We start from the raw sequence: 17,332 nt of genomic DNA, 5'->3' as shown, positions 1-17,332 counted from the left end.
AAGATTAAGTTTTGTTTGAAACACTTCTCATTTGGTCGATTCATTTTGGGTAGAAATACATTTTTATTGCAACTGCTGACTTAAAGTTTTAATAGCTGCAAAATAGTTTCCCCCTTTCAGCTTTTCTAGATATATTACAATTTTCATAGTTTGTTGTTTCTTTTATCACATAGAAATAAGAGAACATCGATTGACATTGTTTGGTGGGGGGAGGGGTTTGTTTCAAAGTAATTGCTTAGTTTTAATTTTTGTTGGCTTTTCTTATGCAAAAGACAAACTTTTGAATGCAAAATGTAACAAGTTTTGACATAAATATGCATAAGCCTGTCCTGGTCTAAACCAGGACATGCCATAAATGTCCCGCACATGTCCATCAACGTCAGGGCAAAAGCCTGTTTTGGGTTTCTTCTCCCCATCTCCCCATCTCTCCCTCTTACTCTCATTCTCTTTCCCTATGGCATTTGCATATTTTGCATCCTGCAGCTGCTGCTGCTACTGCTGTTTGCCTTCTACTCGGCCATTTGCCAGGCCCCCAAAGTCCTGGATACACTTGTGTATTTATCGTTTTGCATACGCATTATTTATGAAGGCTTTGTTTTGCGGGGGCATTAAATAGGCCTGCAGGACTCTTTGTTAGCCGGTAGCAGCAGCTGCTCAAATTCCTTCGAGTGATTAGCATGCACAATTTTCCGAAGGGTTTATTGTTTTAGTAAAACTAATTATTTTGAGTAATTTGAAACCTGAACTGACACATTCGTCCATCCATCCACCCAACCACCCACTCTTTTCAACTCTCATCATCACCCATGACTCAGGCATTGCCCGCAAACATGCATTTGCATTTTGCATTTTAGTCTTATTCAATTTCATTTCGATTGCACTTTACATTTTGTGGCTAAGATGAGTAAAGATTTCTGGTTGAGTCTCCAAAGAAGACGCTCTTAGAACTTCTAAGATTGCATTTTAATTGAATAAGCTGCTAAAATCTAATTCGACCATTGCTACAATTATTTCTAATTCTCCTTCTCTCTCTCTCTCTTGTATCATTACAGACAGCAACAGCAACAACAATAGCAACTTAGCTACAAAGCACTGCCATCAAAAGAAGAAACCAACAAACGGGGAAGAAACCAAGTAAAAAATACTGCAACAAAAATTTAATAATTTAATTGTGAAATACAAATAAATTTACAAATATTTAATAACCAAAAACAAAACACGAAAACGGAAGATAAAAACGAAACAACAAATTTTACAACAAATCCGAACAGATGCAAAAAAGAGATAAGCAACACCGGAACAACAACAACAACAACAGCAACAGCAGCAGCAGCAACAACCAACTGCAATGAATTAATAATTTACCGAAAACTGAAGCCAAGGCTTACAATTTTTATTATAAGCGAAACAAAGAAAAAAAAAAAAACAAACCAAAAAAAAAATTTCAACACACACACACAAAACAAAAAACGCTCTTCGGGTTGTAAAAGCAAAAAATTATTAAATAGATAAAGAGAGAAGAAAAAAAACCAATAAACTTTAAAGGCAAACAATAAAACATATACTCGCCATAATTGATAAAGAACAAAATAAAATACACACACACACACAAACAAAACAAGAATGAGAAATTTTCTCATAATGTTAAGGACAATGTAAGCTGCTGCAGGAACAAGCCCCAACAACAACAACAGCAGAGAAAATATAATTACATATTATTATTATTATAAAAGCAGAGAAAACCATATCCGCTGGCAAGAAGAGGGAAAAAACTTTGCAAAGAGACTATGAAAAATGCACAACTGAAACTGAGTGAAGTTGATGATGATGATGAGCTGTGGCTGGCAGTGAGATTAAGGCACATCAACAGCAGCAGCAGCAGCAGCAACAGCAACAGCAACAGCAGTCAGCAACTAAAGAGCTTAAGTACAAAAAAACATCATAACAGCAACAGTAGCAGCAACAACAACATTCAGTCGGTAGTGATACAAAATATAGCCAGCAATAATGAAAACGAGCAGCAGCAACAACAACAGCAGCAACAGCAACAGCAACAGCAGCAGCAACAACAACATTTAGACATTAGAAAAATTTCAGCAACAACAGCAACCAGTATAACACAACAACAACAAACAACTATAAGACTGTGCACACGCAAGCGACAAAGATTGCGTCGACGACGAAAAAGAAAATCCACATCAGCAACCACAGCAGCAGGAGCTGGAGCAGGAGGATCAACATCAACAACAACAACAACAACAGCCACAACATTAGCAACAACATATAGCAATAGCAATTTAAGCAACAAAAACAGCAACAACAATAATAATCTCTGCTCTTTGACAACTTATATGCAATGTGGCAAGACTAACAGCAGCAGCAACAGCAGCAATATCAGCAAACGCAACACAATGCATGACCTTTGGCCGACCACCTTATATTGTCTATTGCAAGTGTTGCTGCCGTCAATCAAACAGTGGCAACATAGAGTCAAATTTCTAATTCGTCGTATTGTATTTGGCTTCAGAGCCATAATTTCCTATACAAATTGCCTGACCAAACTGTGGAGTAGACACAGTATTAGTCACAACAAGAGCAACAGCAACAACTGTCAAACCAGAACCAGCACCAACTGTAATAGTCATCACAGCAGCAGCAGCAGCAGCAACAACAACAACAGCAGCAGCAGCACACACATATTTAATCGACTTAATAAACACTCATGGATATTTTTATTGATATATTTGAATTTATCTGCTAAAGGTAAGTGCAATTACTTTAGTACTCATAGTGCCACTCCTAGAGGTTAAACTGCAACAATTGTTGCCCTCAAGTTGTCAATTGTTGCTTGCACAAAATGCAAACACAAGCAGCGGCAACAGCAACATATTGTCACTTTGACACATAAAACCACTCATGAGTGGGGAAATTTTGTGGGCCTATGTTGTTGGTGTCGGTGTTGCTATTGTCGTTGTCATTTGTTGTTTGTTCGTTGTGACATTTACGACAGCTTCAAGTGAAGCAGCCAGCAATCTCAGGACCCTGTCTATGCCACTTGAAAAGCGTCTGCACCTAAGGCTGTTTTTTTTTTTCTGCTCTTCTCCTTGTGTTCTCCCCTTTGTTGTTGTTTTTTCTTTCTTGTACATTTTAGATCTTGTTATTGTTGTTGGGGTTCAGGCTAGCTTGGTGTGGGTAACCGCCAGCATACACACGCTCACTCAAAGAGAGAGGCTTTGAGTTGCAGGAAAAAAATATAAACTACTTGTCGTTTTAAGGCCCCTTTTTGAGAACTCAATGAATTGCTTTCAGACATCTTAAAAAATAAAAACTTAAATCCTTTGACATGCAAAATGAATAAAAAAAAAGGAAATGTCTTTTTCTATTCTGTTTGTTCAAGCGTCTTACAGAGTCACCAACAAAAGAGTCGCCAAATTATTGCAAATCTATAAATTAGTTTGTGTCCTTTATTCATAAATAGTTCTCGAAGACTTTAAGTTGTTATTCAATACCTTAAAAATAATAAAGGGCTCTGACGAGCGGAAATCAAACGCATGAAAGTTAGTTTGAAAGTGGAAATAAAGTTGTGCATACAATTTTTCTATTAATACTAATATTTCTATTTAAATAGAATTGAAGTGTCTTAAGAAAACCGCTTTAGCTAATAATAATCATTTTATTAATTAAGCTAAATTAATAGGCAGAAAGCGAAAGCTTTCTTAGCTATTTGTGTACTCTGTTGTATTTTTTCTTATCCTAGATTGAAAATTTAAATGTGTTAACCTTTTCTATTCTTCATAACTTGCTCAGTAAGTTGGCACATATTTGTAGAAGATAAGTAGCTACGTATGTATATAAACTGTAATATTAATATTATAATGTTTAGGTTGGCCATATTACAGGCATATATCTGCAGTTAGTATAGGACTTAAACAATGGTTCTTAGTTACATAACTTTCGCAACGACTTCAGTCAGTCGTGTAAGCTTTTTGCCCTTCCTGACTCATGGTCTTGTTACTCACTAAACTAGAATGATCGATAAACGCATTAAAATGAATTATTTGTTTAGATACAATAAAAATAAAGAAAGGTCAACAAATCAAGTCGAATGAAATTATCGAATGACACCAATTATCTAACATTTGTCGCCTGATGGGCCAGAAAAAACTCTCTATAATAGCAGCAACCAATAAACACTAGACACACCTATCACTTATTAAATCTCAACTAAATTGGCTTAATAAATATGTTTTATAGCAGACTTTAGAAAAATCATTTCCAACTAAATTAAAGTTTAACTCAGGTAAAAATTTTGTGACATAAAATGTTGTATAAAATAATCAAAGCCAACGCGTGACATGTTGGTTTGTTTAACAATTTCTTGAGCGTAAATATTTTTAGTGAACAATTTCTTTGCCAGCATGCCATTTTTTCCCAGAGAGAGGGAGAGAGAGCGAGAGAGAAACAAAAACTATCCGCTCAGCTTTATGTTCTATTTTATTTTACCTCCCATTTTGGGGTGGCTGTATGTGTGTACACTGTACATAGTGTATATAGTTTGAAAAATCTTTTCCCACGCTTTGCCCCCTTTTATTATTTTATTTCTCATTTTGGCCAGCTTAAAAATTCTTTGTCACGGCAACAATATTTCGAGTGAAAAACCAAGCCCAAGCTCTCCAGTCAGTGTCAAGCTTCTGCCTGGCGCATGCCATTAGTGAAAAAGTTTGGAGTTGGGGAAACAGAAAATGGACGGGGGAAGATGGAGCAGTAGGTGAAGCGCACCTGCTGAAGGGTAGAGGCTGGAGGTTAAAGTCCTGCCACTTACACATATTGAGGTTATTAATGGCTGCCTACATATACGGCAAGGGAACTCATATAATGGTCGGAGGAGTCGGCAGAAGGCAGAACGTGCGTTTGAAATTGTTGCCAATGTAACTTCTTTTGCTGTTGCTTTTTTTCCACACATATCCCGTTTCTTTTCTTTTTTTACATCGACATAAGTCGTTGGGCCATGCCGTGTGGTTGTTTGCGTGCCAGGAGCTAAGCAACATTACAAAACTTAGACAACGAACAGTGGTGCAAAATATAACGAATAAGCATTAAATACAATTTTTATATAACCTATTTTCTAAAAGGCATCAATTATTTAAATTATTTCAAATTGTTTGCTGTTGAGTTTTATTGCAGAAAATGCATGTGTGGTATATCAATGTGTGTGTGCGCGTCGATTCAGTTCATGTTTAACATTATCTTTGTCTCTGCTGCTGTAAGTCGGCAGTAACATATTTTCTTCTTCTTCTTGAGCTGTCTGTCGCTTTGGCTTTTGAGTTCATGTTTCATGCAATGCCAGCAACGGCAACAACAGCAATAATAACAACAACAATTGTGCTGTCCATATGCGTGTGCATGTTTATGATTTTATGGCAGCACTTCCGTTTCCGCTATGGCAACAACTCCTGCTTCTGCCTCGGCTACTTCCTCGGCCTTCCTCTTTGTCTTGGTCCTGGTCGTTGGTCTTGGTTGGTTGTGCCCTCCGCCCCTTTCTGTTGGCAAGACGCTAATCAGATTTAAACTTTGCACAACGTCAACGTCGCTTACACCAGCTGCATATGTGAGTGTGTTGTGTACATACATTTTGCCCTATGACATCGCTCATACGCCCCGTTGGCCATTTAAGTGCCCGATTCTCCTACTTCTTCACTTCTCTCTTATGCTCCCTTTCTCTCAGTATCTCTGTCATCCTCTTTATGTATTCTTTATGACATTTATTGCTACGGAAAGGCTTTTGGCATGCTTCAAGACTTTTTAAACATTTTGACAGGCCAGCCCATGCCAGTGGAGAAAATATTATAATGCGACTAAGTTGATTTTCTTTTTTGATTATAAAGCCAAACGCTGTCACTTTTATACATTATTTTAGACTATACACTTATAATCCTGAACATATGTTGAAGGTAATAAGTCAAAACACCTTCAAACCAAAAATAATTAATACAATTTTTAACAGAGTTTTTGATTTTCTGTTCTTCAGAATGGAATTCTAAATATATATATTTTATTTATAGCATTTTATTTGAATCAAAAAGATGGCAAAGGCTTCTGTCTAAATAGGTCTTTAAAACTAAACAAATTTTGTTTGTTGCATCTTTCCTAGTTATACTCGTAGAAAGTTGTTCTTTTCCATCTAAATTAACTTTATTTTGTTGGCAAATTGTTGGATGCTATCCATTATACGCCTGCCTACATATGCTTAGAATGTCAACTTCTCGTTTAAGTCTAACGTTTCACATACGTTAAAGCATCTTGAAAGTCTGGCCCACTCTCATTTTTAGGACCATTTTCCATTCGTCTACCATAAATGTCACAAGTTCCTTTTCCATCATTAGCTAAAGGGTTACACAAGAAAGAAAAACACAATGTCATGCCTGCCATTTGCATCAGATGATGATTATGTCGATGGGCCCAGGCGTCAGCTAGTTCAAACATACTACACACACACTCACAGAGCTACATAATCCCTTCCATGCCTCCCTAAAGGAAGGCTGTCTTCTTGCTGTTTCTCAAAACACTTCCCAAACCTTCAATCTCTCAATCTTCCCTCACACATAACAATGAAATGTTGTCTGAACTAAAATCAATCATCAAATATGATAGCATTCATAATTTTCAATAGTGGACACAGGCATTTGATTGATGGGTCTAACAGACTTGTCCGTACCTCCGACCCAACTCCGCCCGTCTATTCATCGATTCATCCATCTGTCCATTCCACAACCATTCTGTCTATCGATTTGTAACCATTTTGAAGCCTCCTCATTTTTTTCATCTGCCCAACTCATCTCAGGTTACTGTTACAAACAACTGGAACAAAAAAAAAAAAAAAAAAAAAAAAAAAACAAAGAAGAGAAAAGAAAAAGGACTTACACAAAAAAAGTAAGTCATAAGCAATTAAATCTTTGCCCTAGCCCACCCAAAAGCCTTATCCAATTAGGGGCAACCCCTTTCTTGTTTTCGCTTCCCCCTTCGTATTTTTTTCCATCACTTTTTTTTTTTGGTTAGCTGTTGGAATTTTTATTGCATAAATTAAGCTTTGAATGGTTAAGCGTCACCTTGGCGCTATTAAAACTCTCCCCTCAGCCAGCATATCTCTTCGTTTGCCCCTGCAACCATTAGCAGGTGTGGCACATAAAGCTGTGGGTAGAGACAAATTGAGAGGGGACCGAGGGGAGAGAGCCGGAGCACATAGACAGGCCCCTTCTGTCCCCGCTCCACTCTTTTGTATCGGTTTTGGAAGCTTAAGTGGTTCCGAGCCGCGTCAGTTTTCATTTCTTCTTCAATATTTAATATTGAGGGGACACAAGCACAGCTCAAAGTGGTGGCCACTTTTTTTTTGTTGGGAAATGTATCTATAAATGGATATTCCGGTTAGGAAAAGAAGTTTGCTTGGAGTTCGTGCGCAAAATGTTAGATCTAAATGGCAAAAGTAAATACATAGATGGAGATATTTCACATCCTTTGAGTTTCTCTTCTTCTTTAGATACCTGGCCGAGTTGTGTTTATTAGCGACTATAAATTGGGCACTTAATAGGAATAAAAAGAAAAAGAAACTAACAAGGTTGAAAGAGTTAAATGACAAAGGGAAAAAAGGAATAATATTCCATGCTTATTTTCCGACTTCTATTGATTGGTTAGTAGTTGGTAAAAGGATAATGCCGAAATGAATAACTTTGTTATCCTTTTTTCTTCATGTTGTTGTGTTTCTCAACCAGTTCTAGCTTTTTACATACATACTTTACATTCATAACGAATCTTCTCGCCATAATCACAGATGAAGAGGAATGTTTTGCATTATATTAGTCTGCAGTTCCAGTGCAGCTGTTTACGGCGAACCAAAGTCACTATCTGTATACAAGGAGTATTCAAACCAAATATTTCACAGAGCAAATCCTCCTCCAAATGCGAGCCCAACAATCTGATAGTGCTCATACAATCTGGGCACTGGTGTTGGCTACTTGCAAAAGCCTCTGAAAAGAAGGTCAATTATAGTTTGTTCGATCGTCGCTCTGTCGATGGAGCCACCTGTTATGCCTACGCCTAACTGACAGAGCAGAAATCGCGCTAGGAGGCCACCCGAGACATTGGCAAGATGTCGTTGGCATTGCCAAAGTTCCAAAGGCTATGATCTCTGTTATTATCGGTTGGTTGTGTCCAAGTTCCTCGGTCGCTCGCTAATGTGTGTATATTCTTTTTTCAAACAATTTTAAGTGCAAATTGTTCAATTAAATGCGCCAGAGATAGAATAAAATTATGGAAAATGAAATAAAATAGAATCTTCGATTCGTGCTCACTCTTGGTCTGTTAGTTCAATTGTTATTTTCTTTGTATGTATGTACATGATGTGGTATAGCGTGAATAATGGAAATTAACTTTTGTCTATATAATGCTTACAGTTAGTCGGTTTTATCGGTCATCGCAACAAAATGTTTACCCAACAAATAACGTTAAGTGGCATCTAACATGGAATGCATGTGAACTTTTATCAAAGAGCATTGGCAAGGTTCAGTTAAGTTCAAAACAAAGCAGTTTAGTGTGTTTACATTTTCCGCCTATTGCCTTCTGTCTCGAGAGGAGAGAAGAGTGTTTTTCATATCTTTTTTGTTCAGTACGCTTAGAGGAAGTATCGGCCAATTCGCCGCTGTCTTCTACAGACTGGCTTGGCTGCCTGCATTTTTCGAACCAATTTTATGTTTTTTGGTTTCGTTGGCCGTTGTGGGATTCTTTCAACGTTTTTATTTTTGCACATTAAATTGGCTGCTCGTGCTTTTGTGGTTCGTCCTTTCTATCCTGGCCTATTCTGCAGCTGTTGCCTCTCATTTTTTGCACCCATTTAGCTGCTGTTGCTGTTGTTGTTGTTGGCCATTGCCTTTGCTGCCATCGCTTGCTTTGTGAAATAGCAATTACTTTTTCATGCTCCAGTGCAATAAAATTGCAATTTTATGCGGCCTGCCGCCAAACAACCAAAAAGTAAGAAACAACGAAACAACAACAGCAACCAAAGAATATTCCGACGGAAAGCGGAAACGGACAACAAAAAAGACAGAAGTGCAGCCATTGAAAAGGCATTTCAAAATGGCCGCAGCATATGTTGTCTGCCAGCCTGTCAAAAGATGAGCCCACAAAAATGGAAAGTTAATGGCTCTTGACATGTCCATCGAATGAGCCCTTCATCATGTCTATCATTAAGAAGTCATCGTCGGAAAACATTCGAAAAATGTCTGGGGGAAAAAGAAATTGCCTTAAATTTAACTGATTTCAACAGCAAGAAAAATAATAATAAAAATGTAGACAAAAGTCATCGTCTCACGTAGACAAGTGGCCAAAAGTCGCCTTTGTGTCCAGTGCACAATGACTCTGCCGCACTATATACATACCTATATATGTATATATTCTCCACTCACTCAACCCTTTCATTTCTTTTACTCTCATTCTCTTATACTTATTTGTTTTATTATCACATTCATTTTGACACTTCATCAGACGTTGGCCCTGTTTCTCTTTGCCTCTTTAACCCTCTCTGTTTGCTGTGTTTGCTTTTGCCACTCTCCTGTTGCTTTGTACTGGCTTTTCGTTGGTGTCAATGCTTTGCCTTAAAGGCCTAGTTAGTTGTCACGCCCCCTTTTGGCTGCTTCTCCTCCAACCCGCTGCCCATTGTTAGCATGTGCTCGTTAGTTGCATTCTCTTCTCAGCCTTTTTTTATGCTTTTCGCCTTTAGGCTTGTCGTCATTTTGTTTAAGAATTTTTTTTCAACATTTTTTTTTTTTTAGTATTAAATGAACAAGGAAAGTAAAGCGTGAAAAGCTTATGAAATATGCAGGAAAAAAGTAGATAAAAGTGTTTTCGTTTGTTAAGTCGCACTTAGGGTACCCTTAAAAAGTCTGTTCTCTCTGGCTCTGGTCATGGGAAGCCCAATGAAACCGATAAAAACTTGTTGAGCGGCACAAGAATAATTAACTCTTTAGGATTTCCTTTAGATGCATTTGATATCGATCTTAGTTTGTCCTTTACGAAGTTCAGGGATTTTTACTCTGGCATGTAAAATAATATTCTATTGCCTTCCTTACAAAGCTTTCACCCGGGAAAAAGTAATTTAGGAGATAAAGAAATTGTAAAACAATTGTAAAAATTAGGAAACTTGCATCTGTATTCTTGCACCTTTTGTACTCCTTAACCTTCTTGAATGAAGGGTATGCCAAGTAGAAAAAAGAGCAGAAAGAGGAGTATAACAGCCAAGAAAAACAGGCAAACTAAAACTAAAAAATTCATGTGCATAATATTTAGATTTGATCATTTTGTATGCAAATCTTTTGGGCTTACGTTTTGATGAACAATATGTTAAGCACTTAACTTTTTTTACATTGTTGCATATAAATTCTAGCTCCTGGCTTAAACGTTTATATTATGTGCAATTAATTAAGTCTTCTTACTTTAATTTCAAAAAGGGGAAAGTTAAATTATTATTATTTTTATATGTTTTAGACGATGATTCGATGGTTTTATGTAATCAGTTTATGTTTAATTTAAACTATATAAATAGTTGGCAAGAGACATAAAAAGCTAGAGAATAATCGGAAAAAGCAATTAAGATGCCATCTTTATAATCTGCAACATAAAAACTAGCGTCCTGTTCCACAAGTGGCAATCATTAAAAATGAATTCATTTTTCGCTGTAGATTATCCTTCGTCCTTGTTGGTTCTTCTTCGAAAGACACACACCAACACAAGCACTTTCCTTTACATCAATTGAATTTTCAATCGCTCAACTCTATAAATCTTTCACTTACAGCTACTTAGTGTCGAGAATTTTTGTTCCATTGTTCACAGAAAGAGAGAGGGAGAATAGAGAAAGAAAAACCCAGCTGAATGGGGAAAAGGGAGGAAAGGGTCTCTTAAGAAATTATCAAATTTGAAAGCGCAAAGAGCGAGTAAAGTTTTTGCTTTATTCTCAATAGTTTTTTCATATTTCTTTTATTTTTCTACTATATTCTTGTTCTGGTTTGTTCTTGTTGAATATCTTTTTGTGGGGGTTCGCCCATATGCATGCATAAATAATTCTCTGATAACGATTCGAATATGTCTTTCGGTCTCTCTATGCCATGCTATGGGATATGTGCGTGAGCCAATCTATTATCGCCGTTTGGCAAGAAAAGAAAAACGAGAGGAAAAGGCAAAAATAAAAATAAGTAAAAAAAATTGAGAAACGTAGCAAGAAAATTTGTATGTGGAAAAACTTTTGTGCAGCTCAATAAAAGTTTGTTCCTTTTGTTGGGTTAACAATAGAGAGCAAACCCAAGTGTGTGAAGAACAAGAAATGAGCAAACGGAAAAGTTTTCATCCTTCTCTTGCCTTGGTTATATGTATGTATGTATGTATGTTTGTATGGTTGTCTGTTTGTAGCCTTTCCAAGTCAGCGAAGCCCGCATGCATGCATGTCGGATAAACCAGCAGCAAGACCTAAACCAAGAACCAAGACCAAGACCAAGACTAGGACAAATCCAAGTCAAGCTAAAAACCAAAAACTCGTAAACTTTTGCATATCAATAAATTTGCAGTGCCTTTTCCCATTCTCTTTCGCTCTTTGTCTCTCCACCTGGGAGCCATTTGCTCGAATTATTGATGTTGATTTACGGAACCAGAAACTAAGTAATTCGCCTCTTTTCTTTGTTTTCTACTTTCTTGCATTCATTCATTGTTTTATTCTCATCCCTCAATTTGCTTTTTCTTGCAGTTTGCCTAGCAGGATATCATGAAAAGAGACTGTTACATGATCTATTGGATCCTTATAATACACTAGAACGTCCCGTTCTCAATGAATCGGACCCGTTACAATTAAGCTTTGGTTTAACTTTAATGCAAATTATCGATGTGGTAAGTACGAAAATTCAAATTAACTTTCCTATTGGGTTATTAATCTTTTAAGCTACTTTGAGCAATTTCATAATTGAACATCGAAACTAACATATATATATATCAATCCTTGAATTTATAAGTTGCCCATGGGCACACTTTGCTTCGTCGGATAATAAATTAAACATTTGCTTTCAAATATTGATTAAATTGAAAATAAAGTTTCAGTTTGATTGACATACTTAGTCTTCATTTAACCTTATGAATCTTATCATGTGTATCTTTATTTAAAAAAAAAAAAACAATGTGAATGGGACTTAGAAAAGGACTTTTTAATTGAAAAGAAAAACCAGACATTTTACTATTGCATTAACTGAATATGGATAAAGGTTTAGTTAAATTTAAAGACAACTTTAATTTAGTTCTTGCAATTTTATGTTCTTAAAAATAAGTCTAAATACTTTTAACTAGTGGCTAAATAGAAATTTTGAGTAGGCCAAGGGAGAATATTCATCAGTTTTAAAACTAAGTGGTTCAGATATTTTTTTCAAAATATCTTTGAAATTCCTGTAATCGAAGGCATTTCTGTAGTAGTTAGTTCTATTAAGGTAATTTTCTTGAATTGGCTTTGTTTTCACTAAACTAAATACAAATCTGAAGCTCACAAGTATGGATAATCCCAAAGGATGTTGCGGAAAATCAGAGGACTGGCGCAAAACCTCATATGTTCACAGCATATTTGAGTATTTAATAAAGAATTTGACGATTCCAACGGATATGGGAACACTGATTGCCTATATGATAGTCCTTTTTATTACATTTTATGTAATTGCCGCTGTGTGCCGATTCCTAGTCTCTCTCTTTTGGCCCATTGCCATTGTAATGGGCGCTTACCTTTTATTTTATTATCTGGAGACATTTGGATATACGGCATGAAATTTCTTTAAAATGTCATTTTAAATAATGTCCTGTAATATATTCACACTTTTCGTCTAGTTAAAGAAAAGCCTCATTCCTGGCATTAATTTTTCACTTTCAAACTGAAATCAACGAACCAACTACCTGATGACACAATTTCTGACTGGGTTGGAAAAAAAAAGAACTGAATTGCCAAGAAAGTGAAATTTTAATTATTTGCCACACACACAAGCACAGAGTAACTCACACATATGGAGTGTCCTGTCTGTTCCTTGAATGGCGTGTTGCACTTCCTTCTATCCAGAATTCAGACATACATACACACAGACACACATTCTGACAGCAAATTACATGCAACGTCATGTGGCATGTACAGTCTTTGACTCATTTTCACCTTTGGTGGGCCAAAGACGGCATGAGGATTCGGGGGCAAATTGCATTCATCAGTTGCGTAGAGGGCAACTACAGAGAGTGAAAGGAGAACAAGAAGAAAAAGGTGGTAACTGTATGAAAAAAAGGAACAAAAAACAAAAAAAAAAAAAAGTAACGAGAAAAAAAAGGGAAAAGTTGACGCGGGTGGCGTTTGCTTTTGTTAGTTGAGACAACCTCAATTCATATTAGATTTGCCTTTGTATGGGTGTATGGGTGTGTGTGTCCATGTATACGTGTTAGTGAGTGAGTTGTTTGTTTGCCTATGCCAGGAGTCCGGAGTGCAAAAAGTTGGGGATTCAGCAAAATGGAGCGCACAAACAAAAGACACACGCATACAGTGTAATACTCACACATACACACACAAACACATACATATCTAGGTGCTGAATGAAAAGGCAAAAATAGCAAAATCCAGATGGCAAGCAAACGGCGTTGAATTTCAAAAAAGGGGAGTGGCCCAGGCTAAGACAAAATCATTCGGAATACTCATTTCCAGGGCTGGCGAAAACATTGATCATTTCAATTTGGATTCTAAGATCCCATATACTTTAATAGTCATTCTAATACAAAACATTCTAAATATCTAGTTAGATTGATTTTTAATGTCAAAACTTTTAAATGGGTTCAAATTATTATTTAAACGTTAGACTTCTAACAAATGGTTAAAATAAAGATCTTTTTTATATTTTGATCTATTTTGGTATATGTCAGCACTTTTCAATATACAGTAGAATCCAGTTATAACGACGCTCAATGGACAGACTATTTTCGTCGTTATATCCGGAAGACGTACTAACCGAAGGCCCTTTCATATAAGTTTGTATTGGGACCAACCAATCACTCATCGAAGTTTAGTCGCTACAACCGGACGAACGTTATAAGCAAAGTTGTTATAATCGGTTTCTACTGTATGTAGATAACTGAGATGAGTTTGATAGTGTTAGGATCTACAGTGGGACCTATTATGACTAAATGCTTCTATCTATTACCTTTCTATCATCTGTCTAACATCATCTACCTATAATTTATTATCCTTACTAGTTCTTGTATTGGAAATCCATTGATCAAGTATTGAGTTTAGATTTAAACATTAATAAAGTCCTAATTATTGTTCTTTTAATATTAACGATTAGATATTCATTCTCTATTCGTTTCGCTTTATTTCTCTTTAATACATTTTACAAAGGACTGAGAACAGTTGAACTGTTAAAAATGTTCAATCATTTGTGGTATTCCTTTATTTATTTACCTCATTTTGGTTTTGATTTACAATTTATTAGAAGAGAAGATTTATATGGAAATAATAAATGTATAAAAAATCTAAGAAATGCCCACGGGATCAAGAACAACTTTGACATTTTAGTTAATTATTTTATGATTTTCTGATAAGTATTTTATAGTTGTAAATGTTTCACTAACTAGTTAGAGTGGAAGTTGCCCTAAATGATCCAAGTTGATGCATAGGTCCCTGATATACTTTTATAATAAAATCGTTTTTAATTTCTTCTGTGTACTAAAACTTTACATGCATCCCTGAATTTTCTGCATAAAGGGAAATTTAACTCGATTTCAGTAGCTAGAAAGCTCAGTATGTGTGTGAAGGTGTGTGTGTTGGTGTGTATGCCGCGTTAAAAGTCACAACAAGAATAAAAGCAGCAAAACACCGCGAAGGAACAGCAGTAAAAGTATTCACAACACTCACTAACACACACACACGAACGCACACTCATATGGCATGCAAATAAAATGAATAAATAAAATGTTGCCCACGTATATTCCATACATATACAAATATATATATATTCTTGTTCACACCTTGCACTAAAAGGCATAGCGAGACCAATGAAGTGTGAGTTGTTGTTGCCGTTCCCGTTGCACAAATGAAGTTGGAATTGTACAAATGGGCACAATGCGTTGCTGCCTTTGTTGCTGGTGGTGCTGGTTCAGATGATGTTGCTGCTGCTGCTGGCAGTAAAAACTGCAGCATACAGCACACTTGAAACGCAGCACACAGCAAAGCAACTGAAACGGCGGCAGTCGCCGCGCCAATTACTGCTGGGAGCAGTATCATAAAAACCAAAATCAGGTCATTCCCCGGTTGTCCCAGCAACTGGAACTATGTATGTATGTATGGTGTCGAGGTGGAGTGGCATGGCGTGGCATGGCGTGGTTTTATGCATGCCTCGTCGAGGTTGTCGCAGGAGCAGGAGGACAAAAGTGTCAGGAGCAGACGCTTTTGGTTCAACTTTTTATTGAATGAAATTATGTCGCGTATTTAGTAGATGTTTAGGGAATTTCATTGCGAAATTCATTTCAAGTCTGGTATTTGTGGAATTCATTGCAGTAATCAAATGTTGTTAATGCCTCGCAGGACCTTTCCCTCTCTCCTCCCCTCTGTACACTCTGTGAGTTTTAGCAACTTTTTATGAAAACACAAAAGTTGGTCATGATAAATTTATGAATGCCGTTTGTAAGCATAATTTACTGCAGTTGAAACCGAAAATTTAATTAAAATGATTACAGAAATAAATACACATCTTTCATAATAATAATAATTATAATTATTTACACAAAACAAACATTTCTAATCCCTAATTTTAACACGTTTTTTTTCACTTGCTTTTTCAAAGTAAAGTTATGTAAACAAGTTGATATGGATAGAGTCAGATCTAATTGCAAATAACTAAAATAATTCATCAGGCATTTGCGTACTAATTGTAACTCTTTATAAAAAAAAAGAAAACTGTGCTTTAAGGACTCCATTAACTATAAAAATTAAGGTTTTTGATAAAAGTAGAACAATTTTTTGATGTTATACAAAATTCAAAGTAAATCTAACCAAGTTGAATATCTACAAGGGAAAGGATAGCTAGAAATTGTCTTTCACTAGTTCCTTCAAGATGCATTTAAGGTTAAACTAAGCGAGAAAATTTCTTTCTTTACAACAGACATAACTTTGCAGCTGAGAGAAAAAAAAAACTTGGGCGAAAAGATGCATTATTTGGCAAGCAAAAATATTTATTCATGTTACACTTGCAATTCCTTTGGTAATTCTCCTTCATTTTCCTACTTCTCACTTATTTTTTTTATGGGGATTCTTTTTTTTTTGTTTTGTTTACAGTTTGGTTCCAGGTCGCCCAATGCCATTAGTTGTCCTTTGGGATATTGAAGCATTTGACACTGGCAATATTTTAACTGTTAACTGCACTCGCAGCAAGCTAGCTGTCACTGGCTCTGGCTCTGGCACTGACTCTGGCTACGATTCGGTCTGGGTCTGGGTCTGAGTCTGACTCTAGCTTTGGTGCTGGTTCGTAGCTCTGGTGTTGGCATTTGCATATTTTTTTCTTTTATTTTCAAATTGGTGGGGTTTAAAAGGCATGGCCATGGCAGGCAAGCTTGCTGGTCTCAAAGCAATTTGAAGATTTAGCACCTGGCAAAGACCATGCCAAAAGGAGAGTCAAGTGGAAGAGTGTAAACTAGAAGGAAAATCAGAGGGAAAGAGCAGTTGCAATTCAATTTGAATGTGTCCTACAAAAGCAGGACATACGCATACATACATACATACAGAAAAACACAGTAGATAGCAAAGGAGAGAGATAGAGAAGGAGCGACAGCGAGTCCTTTGGCCTTTCATCAATTTTACTTATCAGCCAAGTCAACTTCAACTTTAGCTGCAACGTCAACGTCTCCGTCGTCGTTGTCGTTGTCGTCTTTCTGAGTTATCTGACACTTTGCCAAGTGATTAAGCCTTAAATCATGTCCGCCCACAATGCTTGAAATTTAATCTCAACTTGGCATCTAAAGTGCATTTGTGTGTGTGTGTGTGCGCGTGCTCTATTCCCACTCTGGCCTTTCCCTACTTCCATATGAAGAATTTGATGTCATAATTGCTCTCCAGGGTGGGGTCAACTGTAAAAAATACATGCACCATACAGGACTTGAAGTTCTAGTACATTGTGTTTCTTTTCTTTTCATCTTGTTCGTATTCTTTCCCTTGTAGAAGGACAATGAAAAGTAACCAGTCATGGTTTACCTTTTGTTTGCATATGAAGAATTTTAGAACGCAATCAGGTTTCTTCAA

At 36.5% G+C, this 17,332-nt stretch overlaps 1 protein-coding gene across 1 annotated transcript in view; it reads left to right on the top strand.

The window, feature by feature from the left end:
* nAChRalpha5 (nicotinic Acetylcholine Receptor alpha5) overlaps positions 1 to 17,332 on the top strand; it is a 69,545-nt gene that overhangs the window by 23,621 nt on the left and 28,592 nt on the right. The window contains exons 3-4 of the mRNA XM_068295108.1: positions 1,053 to 2,763; positions 11,783 to 11,922. Of these exons, the coding sequence (XP_068151209.1) occupies positions 1,788 to 2,763; positions 11,783 to 11,922 (1,116 nt within the window). The 5' untranslated portion in view covers positions 1,053 to 1,787. The remainder of the gene's footprint in view (positions 1 to 1,052; positions 2,764 to 11,782; positions 11,923 to 17,332) is intronic.

This window comes from Drosophila tropicalis, unplaced genomic scaffold (genome assembly GCF_018151085.1).
Source record: "Drosophila tropicalis isolate 14030-0801.00 unplaced genomic scaffold, ASM1815108v1 contig_845, whole genome shotgun sequence".
Lineage (NCBI taxonomy): Eukaryota > Metazoa > Arthropoda > Insecta > Diptera > Drosophilidae > Drosophila > Drosophila tropicalis.
Note: the sequence above shows the minus strand (reverse complement) of the source record. Positions and strands in the feature narration are given on the sequence as shown.